The sequence below is a fragment of the Monodon monoceros genome, unplaced genomic scaffold, assembly GCF_005190385.1.
Source record: "Monodon monoceros isolate NGI ecotype Baffin Bay Population unplaced genomic scaffold, NGI_Narwhal_1 Super_Scaffold_3, whole genome shotgun sequence".
Classification (NCBI taxonomy): domain Eukaryota; kingdom Metazoa; phylum Chordata; class Mammalia; order Artiodactyla; family Monodontidae; genus Monodon; species Monodon monoceros.
In genome coordinates, this window is record NW_021703780.1 from 23,541,558 (window position 1) to 23,563,496 (window position 21,939).

General features: G+C 46.7%; 2 protein-coding genes across 10 annotated transcripts in view; one reads left to right on the forward strand and one right to left on the reverse strand.

Moving 5' to 3' along the window:
* PPP1R10 (protein phosphatase 1 regulatory subunit 10) overlaps positions 1-21,939 on the reverse strand; it is a 35,606-nt gene that overhangs the window by 426 nt on the left and 13,241 nt on the right. Inside the window, exons 1-19 of one of the 9 annotated variants that reach the window (XM_029244497.1) lie at positions 15,520-15,627; positions 14,453-14,979; positions 8,020-8,138; positions 7,251-7,337; positions 6,970-7,105; positions 6,506-6,557; positions 4,415-4,492; positions 4,093-4,266; positions 3,769-3,874; positions 3,556-3,668; positions 2,968-3,068; positions 2,581-2,728; positions 2,346-2,504; positions 1,998-2,244; positions 1,770-1,833; positions 1,470-1,664; positions 1,240-1,315; positions 897-1,010; positions 69-731 (exon numbers count right to left, since the gene is read on the reverse strand). In XM_029244497.1, the coding sequence (XP_029100330.1) occupies positions 69-731; positions 897-1,010; positions 1,240-1,315; positions 1,470-1,664; positions 1,770-1,833; positions 1,998-2,244; positions 2,346-2,504; positions 2,581-2,728; positions 2,968-3,068; positions 3,556-3,668; positions 3,769-3,874; positions 4,093-4,266; positions 4,415-4,492; positions 6,506-6,557; positions 6,970-7,105; positions 7,251-7,337; positions 8,020-8,126 (2,620 nt within the window). In that variant the 5' untranslated portion in view covers positions 8,127-8,138; positions 14,453-14,979; positions 15,520-15,627. Of the gene's footprint in view, positions 1-68; positions 1,316-1,469; positions 1,665-1,769; positions 1,834-1,997; positions 2,245-2,345; positions 2,505-2,580; positions 2,729-2,967; positions 3,069-3,555; positions 3,669-3,768; positions 3,875-4,092; positions 4,267-4,414; positions 4,493-6,505; positions 6,558-6,969; positions 7,106-7,250; positions 7,338-8,019; positions 9,458-14,452; positions 15,221-15,519; positions 15,628-21,939 lie in introns of those variants that run through there. The other 8 variants (XM_029244495.1, XM_029244496.1, XR_003796855.1 and 5 more) reach the window with 8 other exon arrangements.
* Positions 15,480-21,759, forward strand: MRPS18B (mitochondrial ribosomal protein S18B). The gene is made up of 7 exons (XM_029244521.1): positions 15,480-15,915; positions 17,095-17,203; positions 17,306-17,403; positions 17,814-17,882; positions 19,208-19,274; positions 20,541-20,600; positions 21,183-21,759. The coding sequence occupies exons 1-7, from the start codon at positions 15,736-15,738 to the stop codon at positions 21,476-21,478; spliced, it is 879 nt and encodes a 292-aa protein (XP_029100354.1). The 5' UTR covers positions 15,480-15,735; the 3' UTR covers positions 21,479-21,759.

The window sequence follows — 21,939 nt, forward strand, 5'->3', positions numbered from 1 at the left end:
GACGTTCCCCAGAAAGTTGTAATGGGACACCAAGAGCCATACGGGGGACAGGGAGCAAGCATCCTCACCTCCTCCATGGCTGTGGCCTCCATCATGCCCTCGGTGGCCTCCTCCGCCATGGCCAGGGCCATCATGGCCACGGTGCTCATGAGGGGGTGGCCCTCGATGGTCATGGCCTCGGTGACCAGGGCCATCATGAGGCCGGTGGCCGTGGGGCCCCCCATGTCCAGGGCCTTCATGGGGCCGATGTCCACCACCAGCACCCATTCCTCCACCAGGGCCTTCATGAGGACGATGGCCACTGCCACCACCCATGCTGCCGCCAGGGCCTTCGTGGGGGCGATGCCCACCGCCCATGCCACTGCCAGGGCCTTCATGGGGACGATGTCCGCTGCCACTGCTCATGCCCCCACCAGGGCCTTCATGGGGACGATGCCCACCACCTCCGACCATGCCCCCACCAGGGCCCCCTCTTCCATTTGGAGGTCCTCCTCCAGAGCGACCGCCTCTGGCCCCTCGGAATGGAGGAGGAGGAGGAGGTGGTTCACTCCCGCCTCGGCCACCACGGCCTCTATGGTATGGCCCCGGACCTGGTCCCCCACGCATCGGGCCACCCCGCATGGGGTCACCTGGGCCATCCCAGAAGGGATCAGCCCCCCGGGGAGGGGGTGGGGGACCCAGGAGACGTGGACCCACTGGCCCACCAGGGCCCCCAGGGCCTCCATGGGGACCTTTTGGGGGGAAAAAAAAGGGAGAGAGACAGTATCAGCTACCTGTTGCACCCAGGGACCGCCAGCTCCCAACCCAAACCAACCCCCGGCTTTGGTCAATCCTGTACAGTTACCAGGCCGAAATCAAGCAGACAAACCCATTCCAACCTCTCACTCACCACCTACCTGGCATAGGTCCGCCAGGTCCAGGGGGGAAGTGCTGCATGCCCTTGGGGCCCCCAGGGCCTCCCGGTGGGAAACCATTGGCTATGGGACCAGGCCCTAAGAGTCCATGAGGCACTGTTAATGAAAAAGGAGTGAAGCAGTCAGCAAGATGATTCTAGAAGAGCGGCATGACGTCTTCCCGCTTAGGTGTGCCCAGCTGACCCCCTCAGACCAACCTGGCAGAGCACTGCCCTCTGTCCAGTCTTCCCCTCCCATGTCTTGCTGCCTAGTGGCAATACCCCTGCTCCCCCAAGTCCACTGCAGGCCTCCTCGCCCAGGCCCCGGGGCTGGCCCCGAGGATTACCCAGCATCTGCTTGATCTTGTCTGAATAGTCTGGTTGCTTCAGCAGTTCCTCTGAGGGATGACTGTTAGGGCTACCCTGTGAGGCAAGGTCATTAAGGGACAAGGTCAACAGAGAATAAGGGTAACACCCGGCAGAGAAGGGAGAGCCCGAGGAGAAAGCAAGCGGGAAGGAGAGCAGAACGGGAGTAAGGAGAAATGGAGACAGTGGGGAAGAAGAGGGAGGCTCGTACCATGATGGAGGTGAGGATCTCCTGCACATTGATGCCTCCTCCTCCAGGACCCTGGGGGCTCTTCCCGGCACCCATGCTTCCCATAAGATTGGCCAGAACAGGAGGCAACTTGGAACCGCCTGCCCCATCGGGTGAGCCACAGGTCCCCCCAGGCTCCAGGGTCTCAACATATGGGGTCTCATCCATGGAACATTCCTGAAATGACAGGAGAGAACAATCAGGACCAACAAGGATAAAGAGCCAGTCTCACATGAAAGATGCATTAATGTCAATCACAACCTCCATCACCACATAACTCACCTCATCTAGGGGGATGAGTTTGGGGGGGATAGGCTCATAGGGCTCAGGATCAGGCTCGTGAGGACTGTCAGGAATGCAGCAGGCGATAGAAAAAAAAAAAGAGTGACAGTCAAATTATTTATTCAAGCCCTTGATTTTCTTCCTAACCCCCACCCCCCTTCTAATTACCCCAGGGCACGTTCCCCTCGAGGGCTCAATACCTCAGGAAGTGAACCCCATTCTGCTCACCTTTCCTTGTTCAGGAAGAGCTCCTGAAGGATCCCCTTCTCCCGCTCAGCCTGGATGTACCGCTCCTGGCTGTTGCTTCCAGGGGTGACAAGAGGCGAGGGCAGCACCAGGGGCCGGGGGCACACCCAGGGCACCTTCTCCTCCATGTTGTCGTGGCTCAGACGCCGGGCCGTCTCAAACGCGTGTCGGTCTGACAGTATCTCTCGCTTAGCTGCCTCTCCGAAGTCCTTGATCTTATTCACATTCACTATTGCCAAGGAGAAAAAAACAAGAGGGAAGGTAAGCCCAACCAAGTCCTTTTTAAACTCTCTATACCCCACCTACTATAGAGGAAACTGGATCTCTAACCTCGTTCAGTTTCATCCAGTTCAAAATAGAAATACTCTCTCAGCTTGCCCTCCTCAGGCCAGGTCACAGTTTTCCTCTTCCTGCCTTTCCGGGTCAGCTGGCTAGGATCTCCGGGACTCTCCACTGGCTTTGCATCCAGAGCTCCTGGCTCCAAAGAGGCTGTAAACAGAAGTAGTTTCAGAGCAGATCCTTCCTTTCAGAAAACCCCGAAACCTGAACCAGTTTCTAGACTTACCAGTATCCATGAGCTCTGGGACTTCAACAGGGGGAACTGGGGTCCCTGGACGTTCTGTGTCCATAGCCTCAGAAGGAGGTGCTGGCTCTGGGGAAGAAGGTTTGGCTGTGCTCGGTTCTGTGCTCGTTTTCCCTTCAAATGGGCTTGGCTATGGTGAAAGAAAAAGAAATTAATGAGCTGACAGGAAAGGCAAGGCAATTAGTCCAGGGTCCTTGGCAGGATCCCCTAACAGTTCCTATAAAGGAAGACTGTCTCTAACAGTACTCTGCCACCAGTCTAGGTCTGAGACACAACTCTTGTCCTCCCCGAGCATCCTAGCTGCTGGGCCCTTCCTTCACCTGTACCTTTTCTACCTGGTCACTGGCACCTACTGTGCATCACCCATACCTTGGCAGCTGTGGGTGACAGCACCTTCTTCTTCTTCTTAATTTTGATGCCTGGAACAGGGGCTGAATTGAGCGCATCCAGAAAGCCCAGGCCCTCCATAGCTACAAAAGAAAAGAGCATAAAATGGAATCATCAGACCTCCTTAATGCTATTCCTATACACAAAATCTGGGCAGAAAATTGGCCAATAGAGACCCTGCCTCAACTTTGGACACAATAAGCTCAAGGTGACCAGGAAGCATATGTAGGAGGATTCACACAAGAAATTATTGTCATTATTCTATCTTTCTTTTTAAAGGCAGGCAAGCGTGGCTTTGGATAGGAATCAGAGCTCAGGTAAGTGACAAAGTCAGCCCCCATGAACATGACGGCTGGGAGCGTACCCACCAGTCACTGAACAGCACCGCCTCCCTACTTCATCTCTAAAATCACTCCTAAGCAATCCTACCAAGGACTCCTAGGAAGGGAGTTCCAGGGGAGTAAACATTAAAGGACACCAAGAAACCAGATGAAAATGGAGGAAAACGCTTCATTTCCATGAAAAGAGTTTGCTCTCAATTCAAAGCACATCCCCCCACTTTGGACTCACGCTGTGGCGGGATGATCTTCACTTTGATCTCTTTGGTGGCATTGGGTGTTGTGTTGAGTGGCTTGTATTTCTTCTCTGCAGGGGGTGCAGCATCTCCTGGGGCAGCTGTGGAACTGTTAGAAAGGGACTGGTCAACAACACCTGACTCACCCCCTCTTTTCCCCTCATGTCCACAGACCCAACCCATTCAAAAACCAAGAACATGGTCCATACCTCTGACGCTTGAGGGGGATGGGTTTAAGGTTGTACTTGTCAGAAACCACCACTGCACTGGCATTCTTCTTCACAGGCACCAAAGACGGGGTCTCCAGCTCTAGTCCTGGGGGAGAAGACATGGTGTTGGGGCTGGACTCACTCCACACTCTCCTGACTCTTCCTCCCTTAACCTTCATCAGGCCCTATAAACTCCCACAATGCTCCACCCACTAGTCTTCCCTCTCTCCAGATTTATCGTACCATTAAGTCCAACTCTTCCACCATAAGGCCCGGGCTGTGCACCTACCCACAGACACTCCAGAGGCCAGACGGCAGCCTTACCGGTAGAGCGGAACTTGGCATGACTGGGTGCCGTGGTTCGGAGGGACTTGGGCTTCTCCCTCTTCTTCTCCGGGGCCTCCTCAGCCCGAGTCTCAGCCTTCACCTCAGTCAACGGTCGCTCAGGAGGGGTGGTTCGACTCTTTCCCTCTTCTTTCCGTTTCTTCTTATCTTTCTCTGTTGTGGAAAAACAGAGCAGAAAAGGATTTTATTTAGATAAAGAGAAAGACTGTCAGTCAGAGGTAAAAAGCAGGTTAGGGGCACGGAAGGCCACATCCCAGTGGGAAAGAAAGAAATACAAGGGATAAAGGGCCTAGCTGCTTACCAGCAGGCTGGGTACTGCTCTGGGAGCGGATCACAGCCATCCAGTCGCTGACAAGGACTGAGGCCAATTTCCGGAGCTCTGCAGGTGAGAGAAAGGGGAAATGCCTAAATAATGTAAGATACACTGAATCATGGAATTTTCCTCTATTCAGATAACTTTCAACCCTGATGCCATTATAACACCGGGCGGGGGGGGGGGCAAAAAGAAGGAACATTTATTAAAGTATGTTGTAAAAACTACACTAGTTGCTTTGCATACATCTCACGTAATTGCTATTACAACCTGAACTTTTTTTTTTTTTTGCAGTACGCGGGCCTCTCACTGTTGTGGCCTCTCCCGTTGCAGAGCACAGGCTCCGGACTCGCAGGCTCAGCAGCCATGGCTCACGGGCCCAGCCGCTCTGCGGCATGTGGGATCTTCCTGGACCGGGGCACGAACCTGTGTCCCCTGCATCGGCAGGCGGACTCTCAACCACTGTGCCACCAGGGAAGCCCACAACCTGAACATTTTTCATCTCCCTTTAAGACACAGAAGCATGGAGATTAAAGTTACAAAACTAGAAGATGGCAGAACGAACCTAGTGCCTATGCTCTTCCCTTAACCACTTATTACAATAAAATAAGGAGAAAGGCAGAGGGGTTCAAGTATCCAAAAGGCTACCAGATTTTAAAAATTTCAAGGAGGCAGATTTAGATCCTCGTAAAAAAAAGATTTTCTAGGGAAACTTTTTTCCTAGGATATCACTAGTGATGACAGCTCTTAAAAGAATCAATTAAGTGTTGCAAGAGTGAAAAAAGAACTTAAAAACAAACCGATTTAGGATGAAGGAAGCAGAGTTTATCTAGAGAAAAAAGATGGTCAGAGAATTTAAAGATAAAAAACAGAATTTATTTCTAAATATATGGAAAAATGCATTTGTAGCTCTTTCCTTCTGTACTTGGCAAATAAAATCTCCTATCTATGGGACCTCTCTTCTTGCCAACATTTCCACTATGGGCTGATTTAATAATGAAATTGTTGTACAATATTAAAACTTAACTTTTTAAAACAGTCACACAACTGCCAACTCCTATACCTAATGCAATATGAACCCCAATGCCCAGTGGGGGAATATCCTGAAACCTCTTTGAAGCAATCGATACTATGGTCCAGTAAACCTAACTACAGTCAATAAGGAATGTACAAATTTCAGTATCTAAAGGAAGCACAGAATAATAATTAAACCTATACTCAAAGACGGCAACACAATTAAGCCAGCTGGAACAAGGACCAATACACCTCAGTGAAGAAACAAAAGATAGGCAATGATTTAATGGGATCTTCTGTGTTACAGTTTATCCTACAAAGCTACTCTGAGATGTCAGAAAAACAGTGAAGTGCTCATTATATAAAAGGACCTAAAAACAGAATTAATACAACTAAAAGAACGGAAAGCTAGGGAATGTTTTTCACTTAAACAATACTGTGAGTTAAAATAAAATCGTGATCCCCAGTGTTTTCTCCTCTAGCTAAACTTTCCAAAGGGACCTAGCATACCATTCCCCGTAGACAAAGAGCGGGGATCGGCTCTGCTACAATGCTGCTCACTTGCGGGAAACCAGTGTCGTGCTCACTGGTTTATGCCTTGGGTGTAAAACTTTTGGGTTAACTCTTGGATATAAACCCTTTTCTTCTCTAAAGAAAAGCCTGTGACTTTCTGGAGCCAGGCTTTGTCTTCAAGCCAGAACTGTATGCCCTTGCCAGGAGCTCCAAAACCCTTTGTCTTAGCAAAGGAAAGAATCTGTTGCTATCAAAGCTATGATATACTCCAGCAGTCAGGATTCTGCCCATGCCCTACAGCAGGGTGTTTATTGGTAGAACGAGCATACCTGTTGTTAGGAAAATAGACATTGAGGGTCCCAGAATATGCTCTATTTATTGATATTTAGAGAAACAGAAGTAAATGATGACGAGACGTTCTAGGATGACACTATTTCCCCCAAAGAATTTTAAGTGTATGGCTTTTACACCAAGAGATCTTAAGAAATGAAGGTAACTGAGTGGAAGTAACGGAAGAAGGCCCAGGACACAGAGGAAAGGACTGGCCCCTACCTTCATCCTCACTTGACTTGCTCAGCTGCTTCACCAGTTTGGCTGTGTTGTTCTATGAAAGGAAGGGAGCAGCAGGATGGTAAGTGCCAGAAGGAAAAGCAGCCCACTCAGAGCTAACCACTCCCACAAACGCACGATCTCTTAACAGCCACTAACACTGAGATAGACCTTCTCTCTTACAAAGCCCTTGGAGACGTAGTCTTACTCCTTAAAACAACCCAGTTAGGTAGGTTCAACCATTCCCATTTTACAAATGAAAACACTGAGGCTCAGATATATAAAGTGCCCCACGTCACACACCTATTAAAGGACATAAATTTGAACCAAATCTTGATTCCAAACTCCTATTTTTTTCTACCATTCTACCTCACAGGCCCAAGACTGTAGCCACATCAGTCAATGAGTTTTTCATCTGTTAGCCTAAACCAAAAAGGAAGAACCAGGATTGTAAAGACTGAAGGTACCTGCTTGAGATGGTCAACGGTGAGTGGTAGGTGCTGCAGGGTCAGTAGAATTTGCTGCAAGAGGGGAATGTTGTTGGTTGTCTTTGAGTATGTCAGCCAGTTGTTAAGAAGCTTGTAACCACCAACATCAATAAACCTGCAGGCAGGGAGGAGGCTCTGTGATGCCCTTCCTGGGTCTTGGGAGTATACCCCACCCTCCTAGTTCCCCAGCAATAACCCAGGAACCCCGTGCCTCACCCCCCCTCCCTTCTAAGTACCCAGCCACCCAGGTCCCCACTTACTTGACCAATATTTCTGGTGAACGGGTCTGCAGGAGAATGTTCAAGTAAGTGCATCGACTCACCATCTTTCGTGCTTCCTTCATCAGACTGTAAGAGATAAGTCAAGGTTAGAAATGAAGCAGCCCGAAAGCACCTCTTCTTTGAGCAGACATCTCTAATCTGTGGGAGTACCTCGAGATCCCTGATGACTTGGGACTTTGCTACAGGGTGGGGGGATCACACAGGCCCCTAGGAGGATGGGGTGGATCAGGATTGATGTGGAAACACCCAGAGGAATGGAACACAATGGAGGAGATGCACTGAAGTCTCCAATCTGAGGAGGTAAGTGTCACTGCTTCTCTAACCCACAGGACACATTTGATTCTGCTTCCAGGTGAAGAGCCCTAGGCTTCAACTACCATCTCTTCGGACTGGCTTAGTCACTCGCTTTCTCCTGGAAAACTTGAGGATCCCTGAATGAAAATGACATTTGGGGTATGCAGAATGCAACCCAAAACAGAACTAAGAATCCTGTCACCTGACTCCCCTGCTTGCTTCCTTCCTTCCCTTGGGACTGTGGATCTCCAAATATCCAGATGCCATAATGACCAGGGACCAAGGGGTCATCTTTTCCTATCACTAGTTCTAACATAATTGGATTTGAATCCTATTCCACTAACTCCCATTCCTCTTAGGGAACACTTTTTGCTATCTGCCTTAATTATAGTCATATTACAACACAAAATATTCTCCACTCACAACAAATTCAAAGGGTAGGGTACAGACTCACCTGAAGATCTTCGAAATCCCATCCACACTCTTGACTTCCCCATCTCGGTTAAGGAAGCTATCCAGGCCCTTGAGAAGCTCTTTGGGGTCTATGGGACCCGAACCCATGATCGAGGTTTTCTAAGATAAGAGGATAAAACAAACCCACAGAATAAATGGGTGGCAAGGACAGCCGCAGTTGCCCTCTAATAAATTCTACCACCGCAGTTGCCCTCTAATAAATTCTATCTCTGTGTTTGACAAATTATTAGTGATTATTTAATCTACATTCAACTGCACTCACCATTATCTAGGTAAGAAAAATCAACACAGACAATTGTCCCTACTGAGAAAACAGCCCTGGCAAGTGAAGCACTGTGTCCATACATGACTGGAGGGGACGACAGTCAGACTGGAGGACTGAGGCAGCGCCTCTCCTCTCGCTCCCAGTTACATCCTTCCCAGGACAGCTGAACTTCACCAGATTGTATCAGAGCTAAGATTCACATTCCCAAAACAAACACTCAACTCTCCAAGTCATTTTTGCTTATCAGGTCCCGTTTCCCCTTAGTTGCTAATGAATCGAGCTTAAAAAAAACACCAAACCTATAGCTTGATAAGAACTGGGCCAATCATGGATGTTGGGCTGTCTTCCAAGAGTCAACTCCTTTCTATCTTAGCCCATGAAGAGTCAACCGCTTGGGAGATTGGGATTGACATATATACATCAATATGTATAAAATGGATAATAAGAACCTGCTTATAAAAAAAAAAAAAGTCAACCGCCACAGGTAGCAAGATATGTTCTGCTTGCACCAGTAGACAATCTTCTAAAGTTGTAGGTGAAAAGAGAAGGAAACAAAACTTGAAAACAGAACCTCTCCCCTACGGGAGTTAGGGGTGGCTCCCAGAAAGAGAGACAAATGGAGCAAAGAAAATCAAGCAGGTCCTCCTAAGCCTTGAGAAAATGTCACTCATTAACCAAACCCTGCATGAGTTTTTATTGTTTCAATGTTAAGGGCAAGATTGGTTTGTGGTTTCAAAAGCAAAGATGCGAATCTGACTCCTAGTCCCACCTAAATCATAACACCACCCAATATCCCCAAGGAGAGCCTGAAATTAGAAACCATGGAGCCAAAAAGAATGGAACAAATAAAACTAGAAGCTGGCAAAATGCCATTAAATTTTAAGTAGCTGCTTTAGACTAGGTTAGAAAAGGAGTTAATTAAAAGCTGAACACAGCTGTTACGGGACAGAGACACGTGAAACAATTTCTAGGCCAGAACTGAAGTTTGAGAGAGGTGATTTAGAATCAATATGGTTCTGATTAGGATTTTTATCCACAATGCCTCTAAACATTGGCTTCTGAGAAGCAGAAAAGAAAGCCACCTTAGTAATATCGACATTTGGGAAATACGAACACTGGGTAGGAAGCAGGCAAGAAGAAAGCCTCCTGAATCCCGCATCTAGTACAGAGATGAAACACATGAGCCAGGCAGAAGGGTGGGAAAAATCAGTGTTTTACAAAGATGATTATATTTTCTGCAGAAAACAGGTTCCTTATAAGATCATGTTAATTAGTTCTATTTGTTCTATTTGTTCTCAAGCCAAAAGAGAAAAACAAGCATAACACTTTCGACCTTTTAATTCTCGCAATAAAAAAGTCAATAAATTTCTACATTTACACGGTCTAACAGCCTAGGCCAAGAAGAGGCAGAGGCATGGGGGGAACTTGGTTCCTGAGACCATAACCTGTGGGTTGAATACAGGGAGAGGAGGTAAGGTAAGAAATACTGAGAGGTGAGCAAGTCTGGGTTAACTGTGCTTTGCTGCTGCCCTGGAATCTCCACGAGGACAGGTAGAACCTAAGGTCAGAGGAAAAAACATTCAAGTCCAATACCAGATAAATTAGAAGTCCACAGGCCAAATCCACTTAAGTGTGGTGATTCTTACATACAGAGAGACAGACATGGGGATAAAGGAATTTTCCCCATGTAGTAAGACACTATAAAGTGAAGTATAGACACTATAAGGACAGAAATACAATAAAGGGATACATAAAATAGATTTCCCATTTGCTGGAGACTGGAAAAGCAATGAGCGAATCCAAAATAATAAAATATATCATAAGTTAAAAAAAATATACGCAATTTGACCAAAAGCTTTCAATTAAACTAACTTCACTTCCAACCAATGTCCCCTAAATACAGCTGGCCCCTCAGATTCAAACCCAGGTGAATACACAGCACCTTGGAAAAGTCCCTTTTGCATACCCACCTACCAGTTAAGTCAACAGGCCTGCTCCCCCTACTTCCTTCAGAAACAAAAACTGTCACCTGAGCTCAAATGTTCCTTTGCTTAAGAGGGCAGCAGACAAGAGAGAATAACCATCTTTAGAGAGAAAAGAAACCAGCGAGTACACAGCTAAATTCTGTCCAGTGCCTTCTGCTGGGAATGGGACCCAGGGACAACTTTTTAATTCCCATTCACAAGCAGCAAGAATAAAAGACATTAACAGTCAAGGAAAACTAGAAGACAAAGCAGAAGAAATGTTAAATATTCATTTTCCACTGCAGTTTTCCTATTATGTACATTCTGGAAATATAATTAACAAAACTATAAATTTTGTCTCACAAGCACCAATCACGTGGTTTTAAAATGTAAGGGGTTTTTCTCATGACGGCTTCCTCCAGGCAGATTAGTTTTCACTCATTTAAAATTAAGGACCCCAAGTGTTTTACAACCTATTTCCGTATTTTGAAGTCATTACGTTTAGAAAGAAGTTCCAAGGCACTCAAGTGGAAAGGAATGAAGAGCCTAAATTCTCGGCCCAGCCCTACAGGAGAAAAGGCAAATGACTTTACCAGGGAAAGAGGGGCAGTGACCAATTGTCATTAACGTATCTGGAGCCTGGAACGAAAGCTTAAGGAAGCTTTCTGAAACCAAAAATAATCCAGGGCATGATATGTTTTAATTTCCTTGAAGGCAGAACATACGGGGTGGCAGTGGGGAAGCAACCCCTGGCATCATCTCCACCTTGTCCTAAAGCTGGGCTCTCCTTATGGAGGATGTTGCCGGCAGACACGTGCAGACACAAGGCACTGGGGAATTTTCTTTCTTACCAGAGATAAAATTAAGTCCAGAAGTGACACCAACTCCTGCCTCCAAAATAAGGTGAAAAATATCTAGCTTGGCTAAAGTTATTCCATACCCATCACCAATGAAACAGAACTGAATTGGTTCAGGACAAAAATTCTAGGCGAGTTTAAAAACAATCACAACAATCTTCTAACAAAGGAGGAAGGTGTCCGTCCAAGTTTACCTTCACTTAGAGGTCTCATCACTTCTGGAAATGAAGTGCTTTGTAGCTTACATTCCCCCCTTCCTTTCCACGGTAATTGAGGCATTTCCTAGTCTGACTCCAGAGTGGACTGAATTATGTCTCTCAGGTGATTCACAAGGTCGCACCTCTCTTCAAGTAGTAAGCCGCTCCCCCTCAAAATCACTCCAAAACCTGGTAGCACATGCCCTTCCCAAACGCTTATTTGCCTTTCAATAAGGGTGTAAAGTCACCCCCCACCCCTGCCCTCATAGGACAGGATCCCAGGATAGAACTGTGGCCACAAACTACAAGGATCAGGTTCTCCGACGTTCTCTGGATGGATGTGGTTTCCCTAGAAGACCTTTTTTCCCATCTCCCATGTTAATGCAGATCTTCTTTATTATAATCCCCTGCTCACTAGAGCTCAGGAACCCCAGTGGGCAGAACGTTCAGCTCCCAAGGAAGGTATGCTGCAGAGGCACATGGCAAACTGCTTAAAAGATAAAAAACTTGTGGTCAGTAGGACATGTGGAAGAGGCCCTCCCATCCAATCCACAAGTAATAGTTTGAGAATCCATACCCCGTAGAAAATTAGCCCTAAAGTCTCACCAAGTCACCACAGAACAGTTGTACAAAATGGCTTTCCAATTCTGCCTAGAACCTTCACGCTTCACGGCAGGACTTTAAAAAATGAAAAGTATATGGAGAGTCTGATAAAGATTTGACTTTGAAAGAGTTGGAAGAAGAAAGGTAAGAAAGGGACAGGACACCCAATACCACCCTCAGGTAGGGCATGGCTTTCCAACATGCACCAATTGCTACAGCACTGCACAAGTTGAAAAACGAAGAGGACATTATTTCCCCATTGTTTTTAAGGAATTTCTTTCAGAAGGGAAGGAAAAAGAAATTCAAAAAGGGTGGCTCTTTGGAAAAAAGAAATGAAGGTTGTGAAATGTAATACCAGAAAGGTTTTGCTTACCAGAAACCGTAGCTTGAATCCCCCTGCCTTGAGTTTACAACTGCCGCCTCCTTTCCTAAAGATTCACTTCTCATCCTAGTACCAATGTACAGGAGCTAAGCAACTGGAGAACGTGATACAGCACTGAACACAGAGCTTACCCCCAAACCCAGAGGCGGGAATAAGGGCGATTTAGAAGAAAGTCCTAAAGTACCCACTCTCCCCCAGATTCTCATCATAAAAAGCGACCAAATGCAAGAGGCCCAAGGACTGACTCCTGAGCAGAAACTGCACATTTCAGTGTCATTAGGCCCCAGTTGTCTATTCCAGTTACTCATTCACAAGTCCTTGTGTCTTCCTCCAGTATCCCCCAACACACGTAAGACACACACACGCTCACACACACTCCCCTCAAAAGCTTCCAGCCCTAAAGTACAGCTGTTTGACTGGTTTCCACCCCTGGCAACTGAAGCAGGGAAAAATTCCAAGCAGTAGTGATGAAAGAAGGTGAAAATAAAAGCAACAGACTCGGGACCGTTAAATACAAAAACTAGAGCTGCCCAAGGAGACGGACAGCTTCAAGACCTAATTCCTATAAGCTTTTTTCCTTTTAAGATAATGGCTATAAAAGGTTATAAAGAAAATAAGGAAAATGGCTTTTCCTGTCTAGCAGCAGCGTGCACAAGAGTCCAGAAGGCATCTGCTCGGGGTGGAGTTTGAAGAGGGTGGAGAAAGGAGGAAGAAAGCTCATTACATCACCTTTCAATGCTGCTCCTCCCCCTTGACCAAGTTTCTAGGGCGGCCCTAAGCTCTGGATGGCAAAAGGGGGAGAAAAACAACAAGGCAGGGACGCCATCTTGTTACGGAGAAGAGAACTCAAACTTAAAAAGCTATCCCGGCTCTGCCGGTAGCTTTTTACATTAAAAAACCTTTTAGTAAAAAAAACCAAAAAACAAAAAGCAGCCCGCATCCTGAATAGTCTTTGACCTACTTTGAAGAAGAGCAGTGTGAAAATAAAAGCAATTAAAATATTAAAAAGAACAATTTTCTGCGGGGAAGAACTGAATTTGCAATTGAGGTTCAACCTGCTACTGTCGAACACCCCCATCCTCCCTATAAAGGGAAAGGGGGGAGGACTTGGACCCCTCTCAACAAATAGGGTTGAGGTGGGAGGACAGGAGAAAAATGGGTCAAGACACAATCTGCAACGCCGCTTGGAAGACAAAAGGACAAAGAAAGTCGCCATATTGAAGCAGGGAAGAAAAAAATTCCTTTTAACGACACAAATCTTCTAGAAAGCTAGCATTCAATTGCACTAAATGGCTTTTAAAATTATACTCCTGAATTCCACATTCCCCCAACCTTTCCACCCTCTACTTAACTGTATTCCCCCCACCAAAAAGTATCAAATTAAAATGTTAATCACTTTTTTTTGCTTCTAAATAACCTACGCAATCTGCAACAATTACAAGACATTCTTTACCTCCCCAACTATTATCTTGTATGTATTGGCACTAAGATTATATTTTGCTCTGAATTAAGTGTCTTGCAATCTTTATTCCTAGATTGCCACCTGTATTAACCACACAAATATACCCCAAACAAATTACATTAAAATTGAGAGTTAACAATCATTTAAAGTCATAGCCACCTATTTCTCTCTGCCCATCTCCTTACCCTGCAATCTTTATGTACAGATTGCTTATTAATCTGGCAAATTGAAAGGCGCCCTGCTTGTCTCACACACAAAGAAGTGGGACTTCTGGGCCACAAAATCCACCATCTTTTGTATGTGAGCTCATTAACCCTTTTGAAGACTGCTGCTAACGAGAGGAAGGTAACCATACCTCCTTATAAAAAGCAAACACTTATGGCTTTGGCAGTCTGGAAATTGGCTGGATTACCAAGGGTTAACCATCAAAATCTTAAGTTGCGGGCCCTCCCTCCACCCTCTCCTAGCCTGCAGCAGAGCAGGGAAGAGGCAGGTGGTAGGGGAGCGAGAACACTGTTTAGACCCAAAGGCCCTTTTTAATGGAGATTAAGTGACCGGATCGGTCCTTCTCCAGTTCTCTATTTGTTCTACGGTCTCATTTCTTCCTCTCATTATTTTTGGTTTCACAAAGGGAAACGTTGATTTCTTGTTGCAAGGCTGGTTTTTGAAAATTCGACACTTACTATCCAATTTTTTTGCGACGTCAGCACCTCGGGCTCAGGGGGGGAGGGGGTTAAAATTTTGGAGAAAAAAAATAAAACAACCAACCAGGACCCAAAACTCAATTATTTGGGGGGCCTCATTGGATCAAAAAGTCTCCTTAAAAAAAATAAAGGCCAACTCAGTATTCATTTTCCCCCCACCCAACTCCATGTAGGGAGGGGGGTTGTAGAAAAAAAGTTCTGAGTGGATTAAAAAAAGTAAACGCTGGATGAGTGAATTTGGGTGGGTTTGGGAAGGGAGGGTGGTTGATTATTTTTGAAGTTATGTGGTGACGGTCCTTCGGCCACAGATTTCAAGTCCCAGGCAGCGTGGGCTGGTGGGGTGGGCAAGATAGGTGGGAAGGGGCAGAAGACACAAGTGGTTGGGCTGGTGGCTGCTGTTTTCCCTTTCCCCCCTCTCTCAGGATCCTTTCAAGGGCTTAGATGTTGCTGCGGCTTGTTTCTTTTCTCCTCGTGGCCGGCCCGTCTTTCTCCGAGAAAATTCAAACCTGGGATAAAAGGAACACAAGGGAGAAAGATATAATCAGTATGGGTTGCTCTTAAACACCCAAAAGTACAATCTTTGTTGTCCCCAAACACCTCCACGTCCCATCCCGAACACAGCCGCTTAAAAAGAGTCACGGCTCTCAACCGAGCCCTCGCCTAACCCATTTCCTAGGCCAACTGTCCCAGCAGAATTTTACCCTCCAACCAACAAAACGCCGAGACTTACCTCTAAACGAACCCCAGAATGGCGGCTGCCCGCTCGGGCTGAGTCTTTTATATCCGGACACCGCCCAACGCGCCCAAACGTGCTAGTGAAACGCCCTTGCGGCGAGAGACTGTGCGCGGGGCGTGAATTCATTGGGCAACCAATAAGACAACTCGCCAGCTGATTGGCTATCCTGCCTTAACCTTCGCTCAGCCCCTTCCCCTGGGCACCCTCTTCCGCCTCCTTCCTGGCCCCCGAAAGCGTGCGCTTGACCTAGCGGCCTAGCACCTCCCTTTCCTCTGCTTCCACCGCTTCCGCCCTCGAGATCACTTCTCACCAAGGGTTGGTAGAATCGGACCGGCGCATGCGCAGTGAGAGGATCTCGGTCAAAATCGACTTCAAAATTGCTTAAAATACAAACTGTAAGAATGCGATCTAAGAGTCGTACTGGCTGGTTCAGCAAAAATGCAATTTTGAGCCCGAATTCGATAGTGACGCAGTTGAAATTGGCCTCTCCCTACGGCTCCCCCTTCACGCTTCCGTCCTGACGCAGATGCGCTGCCGCCTTCCGCACTGCGGGGTCATCCTTGGCCCTACCCTAATATATTTCCTGGAGCATGCGCAGTCGCTTTTCCTGCTTTATGCGTATGTCAAGATGGCTGCCTCCACATTGAACGTGTTGCTGAGGCGCCTTCCCAGCATTTCGCCCTTCAGAGGTGTCTACGGAGTTCAGGTAACTCCTTGGGGCACATTTTGTACAACGCCAGATTTGGTTGTACCTTTTCGAGGTCATCGCTCCACTGCTGGGAATCCAGGAGCCGAGGCCTTCCCAAGTGCTTCTGCCTTGGCTGTCAAGGCAACCCTTTGCTTCCACCACCCTCCTCCTTCCCTTCTCATTCTTCAGTGCAGCGCACGTTTTCTAATCTCGAGTCGAGGGTAAAGAGCAAGGGTTGGATGTCTTCCTCTTCCCAAGTTTCCATCTCGGGTGAATAATTAGGCGGTGGAACGGATCTCTTGGCCATACACAAACCAACTATTAACTGTACAGGTGGTGTCTAAATCTTCGATGCCAGGGAGTGTTCTTGGGTTGAGGGACACTAACTTCTACCAGCCCTACTATCTTCCAATAAAGCCAGGATACATTCTCATGACCTGGGACCAGTTACTCGGCTCTTTATCTCACTAAATCAGTTTCTTATCAAAGCATACATGAGAGCTTAACTTTGGATTGAGTTTTCCCTCCAGCCTACGTCCTCACCACCCTGGAGGTTATGGGCAGGGCAGATTCTTGGTGGGGCAGGGTGAGATGGGAAGGCTTGCCCAACTGCCACTCCCTAAAGTGGGACTGAAAACTGGTGACAGGGGTCACCATAGAGTTAATTACAGGCCTGGTCGCTTTAGAGGTAGCGTTAGGACTTAAGTTTGTTCTGCCATATGGAATGTTGACCTTCAACTTCTTAGAAGGCTGGGCAACTGAGTGATTGGATTGGATCGAGTTGGAGACTCGCATGTCCTTTGCATCCCCTTCCTGCCACACATCTTAATTCCAAGAAGATGGACATTCTCCCTTTTCCTCCAGTAGACTGAGTTCATCCCAGAAAGCATGAATGCCTTATACGTGCCAGGTTTTTGAGTTGTCTTTTCAAATAAATTTGCTTCCCAGTCACCTGTGCTAGTTTATCTTCTAATGTTACCTTTTCTTTCAAGATCCAGTTGGAGGTAGGGATAGTCGTTGTTGATGTAAACTTAATCTCCCACAAAATGCTACCTCCCATATACAGCATACTCCTGCTGTATTTCATTTGCACAGTGTGCGTGCCTTCCCCTTTCTCCCTGAAGTGTGGGCAGCAAACCAATCAGGTCTTGTCCTTGAACTCATTGTCTCATTTCGCCTCTGCCCCTCCTTTTATAGGTTCCCCTCCAGACTCTTTGCACCAAAGCCCCCCCTGAGGACGATTCTTTGCTCCCACTTCCCGTTTCCCCATATAAGGATGAACCCTGGAAATATCTGGACTCAGAAGGTACTTCTAAATGGGGAAGGGGAGGGTCAAGTGAGGTCTGAAATAACTGGACAGAGACCCGCCCATCACCACCACCCAAACTTGTATGGTCTTTCATTTTAGAATACCAGAACCGCTATGGTTCTCGCCCTGTCTGGACTGACTACCGTCGCAACCACAAAGGTGGAATACCCCCACAGCGGACTCGAAAGACATGTATTGTGAGTTTCTGAGTGTGGCACGTGGATGTGAAGTGGGGCTGGAGGTCATAGTGACAGCGGCAGCAGCATTTTTTTTTTTTTTTTTGGCTGCATTGGGTCTTCGTTGCTGCATGCGGGCTTTCCCTAGTTGCAGGGAGCAGGGGCTACTCTTTGTTGCAGTGCATGGACTTCTCATTGCAGTGGCTTCTCTTGTTGTGGAGCACGGACTCTAGAGCGCAGGCTCAATAGTTGTGGTGCACGAGCTTAGTTCCTCAGCATCAAGTGGGATCTTCCCAGACCAGGGCTTGAACCCGTGTCCCCCTGCATTGACAGGCGGATTCTTAACCACTGCACCACCAGGGAAGTCCCCAGCAGCACTCTTTCTGACAGGGCTTTGAACAGCTTCACCTGCCAGTTTCTTCTCTCTACAGCGTGGAAATAAAATTGCTGGGAATCCCTGCCCCATCTGCCGGGATCAGAAGTTGCACGTCGACTTTAGGGTAAGGAGAATCTTTTCTCTAGGATAAAGACTTGGAGCCTTTTTTGCAATGCTAAAGAGATTACCTTAGGTGCCCCGCTCTTCATATCCTGGTGCCCCTAAAGTCCATTTTGTATTGACTTTCTGGTAATATAAAAACATTCCTCCTTCCAGCCTTTTGCGCTCTACTAAGGGTTTTACTAAAAAGTTTCATCCCTTGTCTATGAAATTTACAGTCTAATTTGGCAAGAGAAATGCTTGTTTCTAATGTGAGGGCAATGCCCAAAGGTTGATTTATATCAATCACAGTTGTTAGCAGGTAGATTGGACTAGTTTTTTCTGGAGATTTTCTTTATTTCGTTGTCATGTTGATGTTTGGTGGCATGCTGAGACTTGGGGCTGGAGGGCAGATACATGAAGCAAGGTATAATCTAGTTATTTTTTCAAAAAACCTTCATTGTGATAAGGACAGGACTTGTTCCTTAAAGTATTCAAAAACCTTATAAAGATGATAATGGAAAAGTGCCCTTCCGAGCTTGCAGTATTACAAGGTATTAGGGCAGAAGCTGAATGGCTCGTCATCAGAGAAGTCAGAGGTCATTCAGGTGTCAGTCAGTAGATGGGGGTGTCTGACTGCTCTCAGGCTCCTTCTGATACAGGTTGTAGAGGAGTCCAGAAGATACTTCTCAATTTCAGCTGTGTATAATTGGTTACGAAAAAAAGGCTATAATCATTTGTATACAGTTTATAACAAATCGCATGACTAAGGGAGAAAGATTACAGATTGAAGAGTGCAGATGACCCTGCCTGCCATTCCACTCCACAGATACACCTGCTTTTTCTTTGGGAGTCTCACCACCTGTGATTAATTACTGTCTGGGAGTCATTCTAATAATTAAATCTCTAAAATTGATTTTAGTAAACATATACATTACATATACCATGCATTTATATAAGTTAATAATTTGTAAATGTACATTATAACACGTACTACACTTTCTGGGTGATTTCAGGGATTTTCCAACAGACTGTCCCTAATTTGCTGCATGAAGGACTGACTTTAGAACCTAACCCCTGCAGAAGATAATTCTATGTGAGTCTCAGTGACAAAACGTAGGATGTGTATGTGAAATGGTTGGAAGGCCAGGAAAGGGAAAAAGGTTGCAAGAATGTGTTCAGTAAAGGGATGGGGCTAAAACCAGGACCTGAAGGAAAGTAGTACCTGGAGAGATGTAGAAGGGTCAAGGTCATTTGTGTGGGTATGCAGGGATTGTGCACTTTTAGTCTCTAATCGTCTTGCTACCTTCCCTTCCCTCTCTCTTGTTTCTCCACCACTTTTTCCTACAGAATGTGAAGCTCTTGGAACAGTTTGTCTGCGCCCACACGGGTATCATCTTCCATGCTCCATATACAGGTCAGCCCATCATCCTTGTCACCACCAGAATAGCTTTTCCTTACAGCACTTCTTATATTTATTAAGACAGACAACAGGTATTTATTTGGTGGTTCCTACTAATGGCCTAAAAAATGTGATGGAACCTTTTGGAAATCTTGGCCTAATGGGGATACTCACACGCTAAAACAGTTACATGTGAACAGAAGATACAGGCGAGTACCAGTATAAGCAAACTATCTAAATGGAACTGTTAAAAGGTAAATGGTGCTGATTGTTTCCTTTCTATAGGGTCTCTTCACTTTTACGGAAGGCTTTCTCATAAATTGACCTTACTTTTATTCCATTGACAATTCAGTTAGATTTCCCAAATTTGGCATAAGCTCACCAATTCAAGATTACATCTATTCCCTAACTATAGTCACAGGCCAAATCTGGCTCACTGTCATGTTCATTTATTTTCATATTGTCTACAACTCCTTCCAGGCTACAGTGGCAGAGTTGAGGAGCTGAGACAGACTATAATATATGCCTAAAACATATGCCACATTGCCTCCAGTATATGGCCCTGTACAGAGAACATTTTGCCAACCCCTGCTCCAAAGCAAGATAAATTTGCAAAGAATAATCGGAATCCACCCTTTTGTGGCGTGGTAGCATGATCGGTGGAGTTTGGTTTGTCAAGGAGTTTGTTTTTGTTTTGGCTTAGTTTGGTTTTTTGTGGGGTTTTTTGGCCACACCACACGGCTTGTGGGATTTTAGTTTCCCAACCAGGGATTGAACCCGGGCTCGCGGCAGTGAGAGCACAGAGCCCCTAACCACTGGACCACCAGGGAATTCCCAAGGAGTTTTAAGAAGAGTTCTATAGTCAGGCTGTAAAAGGCTGAAGGGACTATTTTGCTACTTTCTCAGATCGTCTTGCCCAGATCTGAAATCCATTTTTCCTTTATTGAATCTTTCTCTGTGGATTGTCCAACTCAGCCCTTTAACTAACCACACTTGCCCTTTGAATTGTGTTCTGCTCCCTGTCTTGAAACCTTTACTGTTAAGTGGCTTCTCTATAGTGGCTAGACCCTCCTAAGTCTTCATCCTGGTTCGCAGAGAGAGAGAGAAGGTTCTTCCCACTGGGCAGAAGGGGAAACCAAGCCTTGCCGAGGGGTCAGGGGAATGGGGTCATCAGGTAGAGCTAGGTCTTCCAAATCTAAGCCTCTATCACCATGTAGAAGCAGTTATGTTCTTCATTTACTGTGACTTATAAAATGATCTCTGAGTTACCTTTTTTCACAGGAGTCTGTATGAAGCAACACAAGAAGTTGACCCAGGCCATCCAGAAAGCCAGGGATCATGGTAAGAATGAGAAGGGGCACAGCGCAGTTTTGTTAGGCATAAGGAAGGTGACTTAGGGCTGGAGGGTGGATATAAATGCTCCCACCTATCTGAGAAGGTAGCACTCATGTTCTTCCAAAGAATCTCTTCTTTCATCACTCCACTGTCCCTTGTTTCCTCTCCTGAGTCTCTTATCTTGTCGTTGCCCTGTCCTCTTTTTCTTCCTCTTTCTCTGCCTTCTTATTTTATAAATGTTGCCCCAATGCCATGTCTAAATCATAGGAGCTTTGTATAAATTTCTGACCCTGGGCTCCATGACACTTTTGCACAAATTAGGAAAAGGTACCCCTATGTTAGGGCAGATGCAGCTTCATAGCCCTGGCACAGGCCTGCACAGCTTGGCAGGCAAGAGTCTGGGCAGCACGTCAGCCCACACTTGCCCCCTTGGCCAGTTGCTTCTGTGCAGCATACCACATGCATAAATGAACCCAGTGGCTCTGACTGGTCCCTCCCTCCCTTTATAGGTCATTTTTCTTATTATCTGTCTTAATCTGAAGTACCTGTCCTCCCTTCCCTGGCATTCTCTTTTTTTTAATCCCCCAGGTCTCCTCAGTTACCACATTCCCCAGGTTGAACCCCGGGACCCTGACTTCAGTACCTCTCATGGAGCTGTGAGTGTCACTCCGCCAGCACCCACTCTGGTTTCAGGTGACCCCTGGTACCCATGGTACAGCTGGAAACAACCACCAGAGAGAGAGCTGTCCCGCCTTCGTCGGCTCTACCAGGGTCATCTCCGAGAAGAAAGTGGCCCTCCGCCTGAGTCAATGCCCAAGGTGCCCCTCACAGCCGCAGTTGAAGCCTCCTCCACTGAGCAGGCGGGCCCCCAGACTGCTCTGTAGGAGCTGTAGACTAGGAAGGGAGGCGGAGGGTCCCTTACACAGTATTTCATCCTGAAGAGCTGTCTACATTGTGGCCAGTGGCAGGCCCAGGGCCAGAGAAAGGAAATGATTGTTGGTGAAAGGGATAAATACATCTGAGGCTGAGGGAGGGCAGTGCAGACGTGTATCGGAAGCCCCAGCCCCTATATGTTGTCAATAGATAGGCTGTACATTCTGCTACTGTTTCAGACCTGTGCCAACTGGGTTTTTCCACAATAAAGCTGTATCCTGTCTCTGGGCTGCATTTCAGATGAATGCTATGGAGGGTTGGGGGGCAGTGGGTGCTGCTGTGGGGAGAGGAGTGGTCAGGCTTGACCCAGTCCGATCAGTGCACTCTTGGGACCAGAAGCCACCTGGGATGAGCAGTTGTGCCCCCCTGTGCCCGATGCACAGTGTTCCCACTGAGGGGCTAAAGGGTTGGA

Bases quoted from the DNA above. Each gene is read 5' to 3' on its own strand.
- MRPS18B (XM_029244521.1), top strand. From the start codon at position 15,736: ATGCGCTGCCGCCTTCCGCACTGCGGGGTCATCCTTGGCCCTACCCTA. The intron at 17,404-17,813 runs GTGAGTTTCTGA...TTCTCTCTACAG, and splicing joins GGACTCGAAAGACATGTATT to CGTGGAAATAAAATTGCTGG. The intron at 20,601-21,182 runs GTAAGAATGAGA...TTAATCCCCCAG, and splicing joins CCAGAAAGCCAGGGATCATG to GTCTCCTCAGTTACCACATT.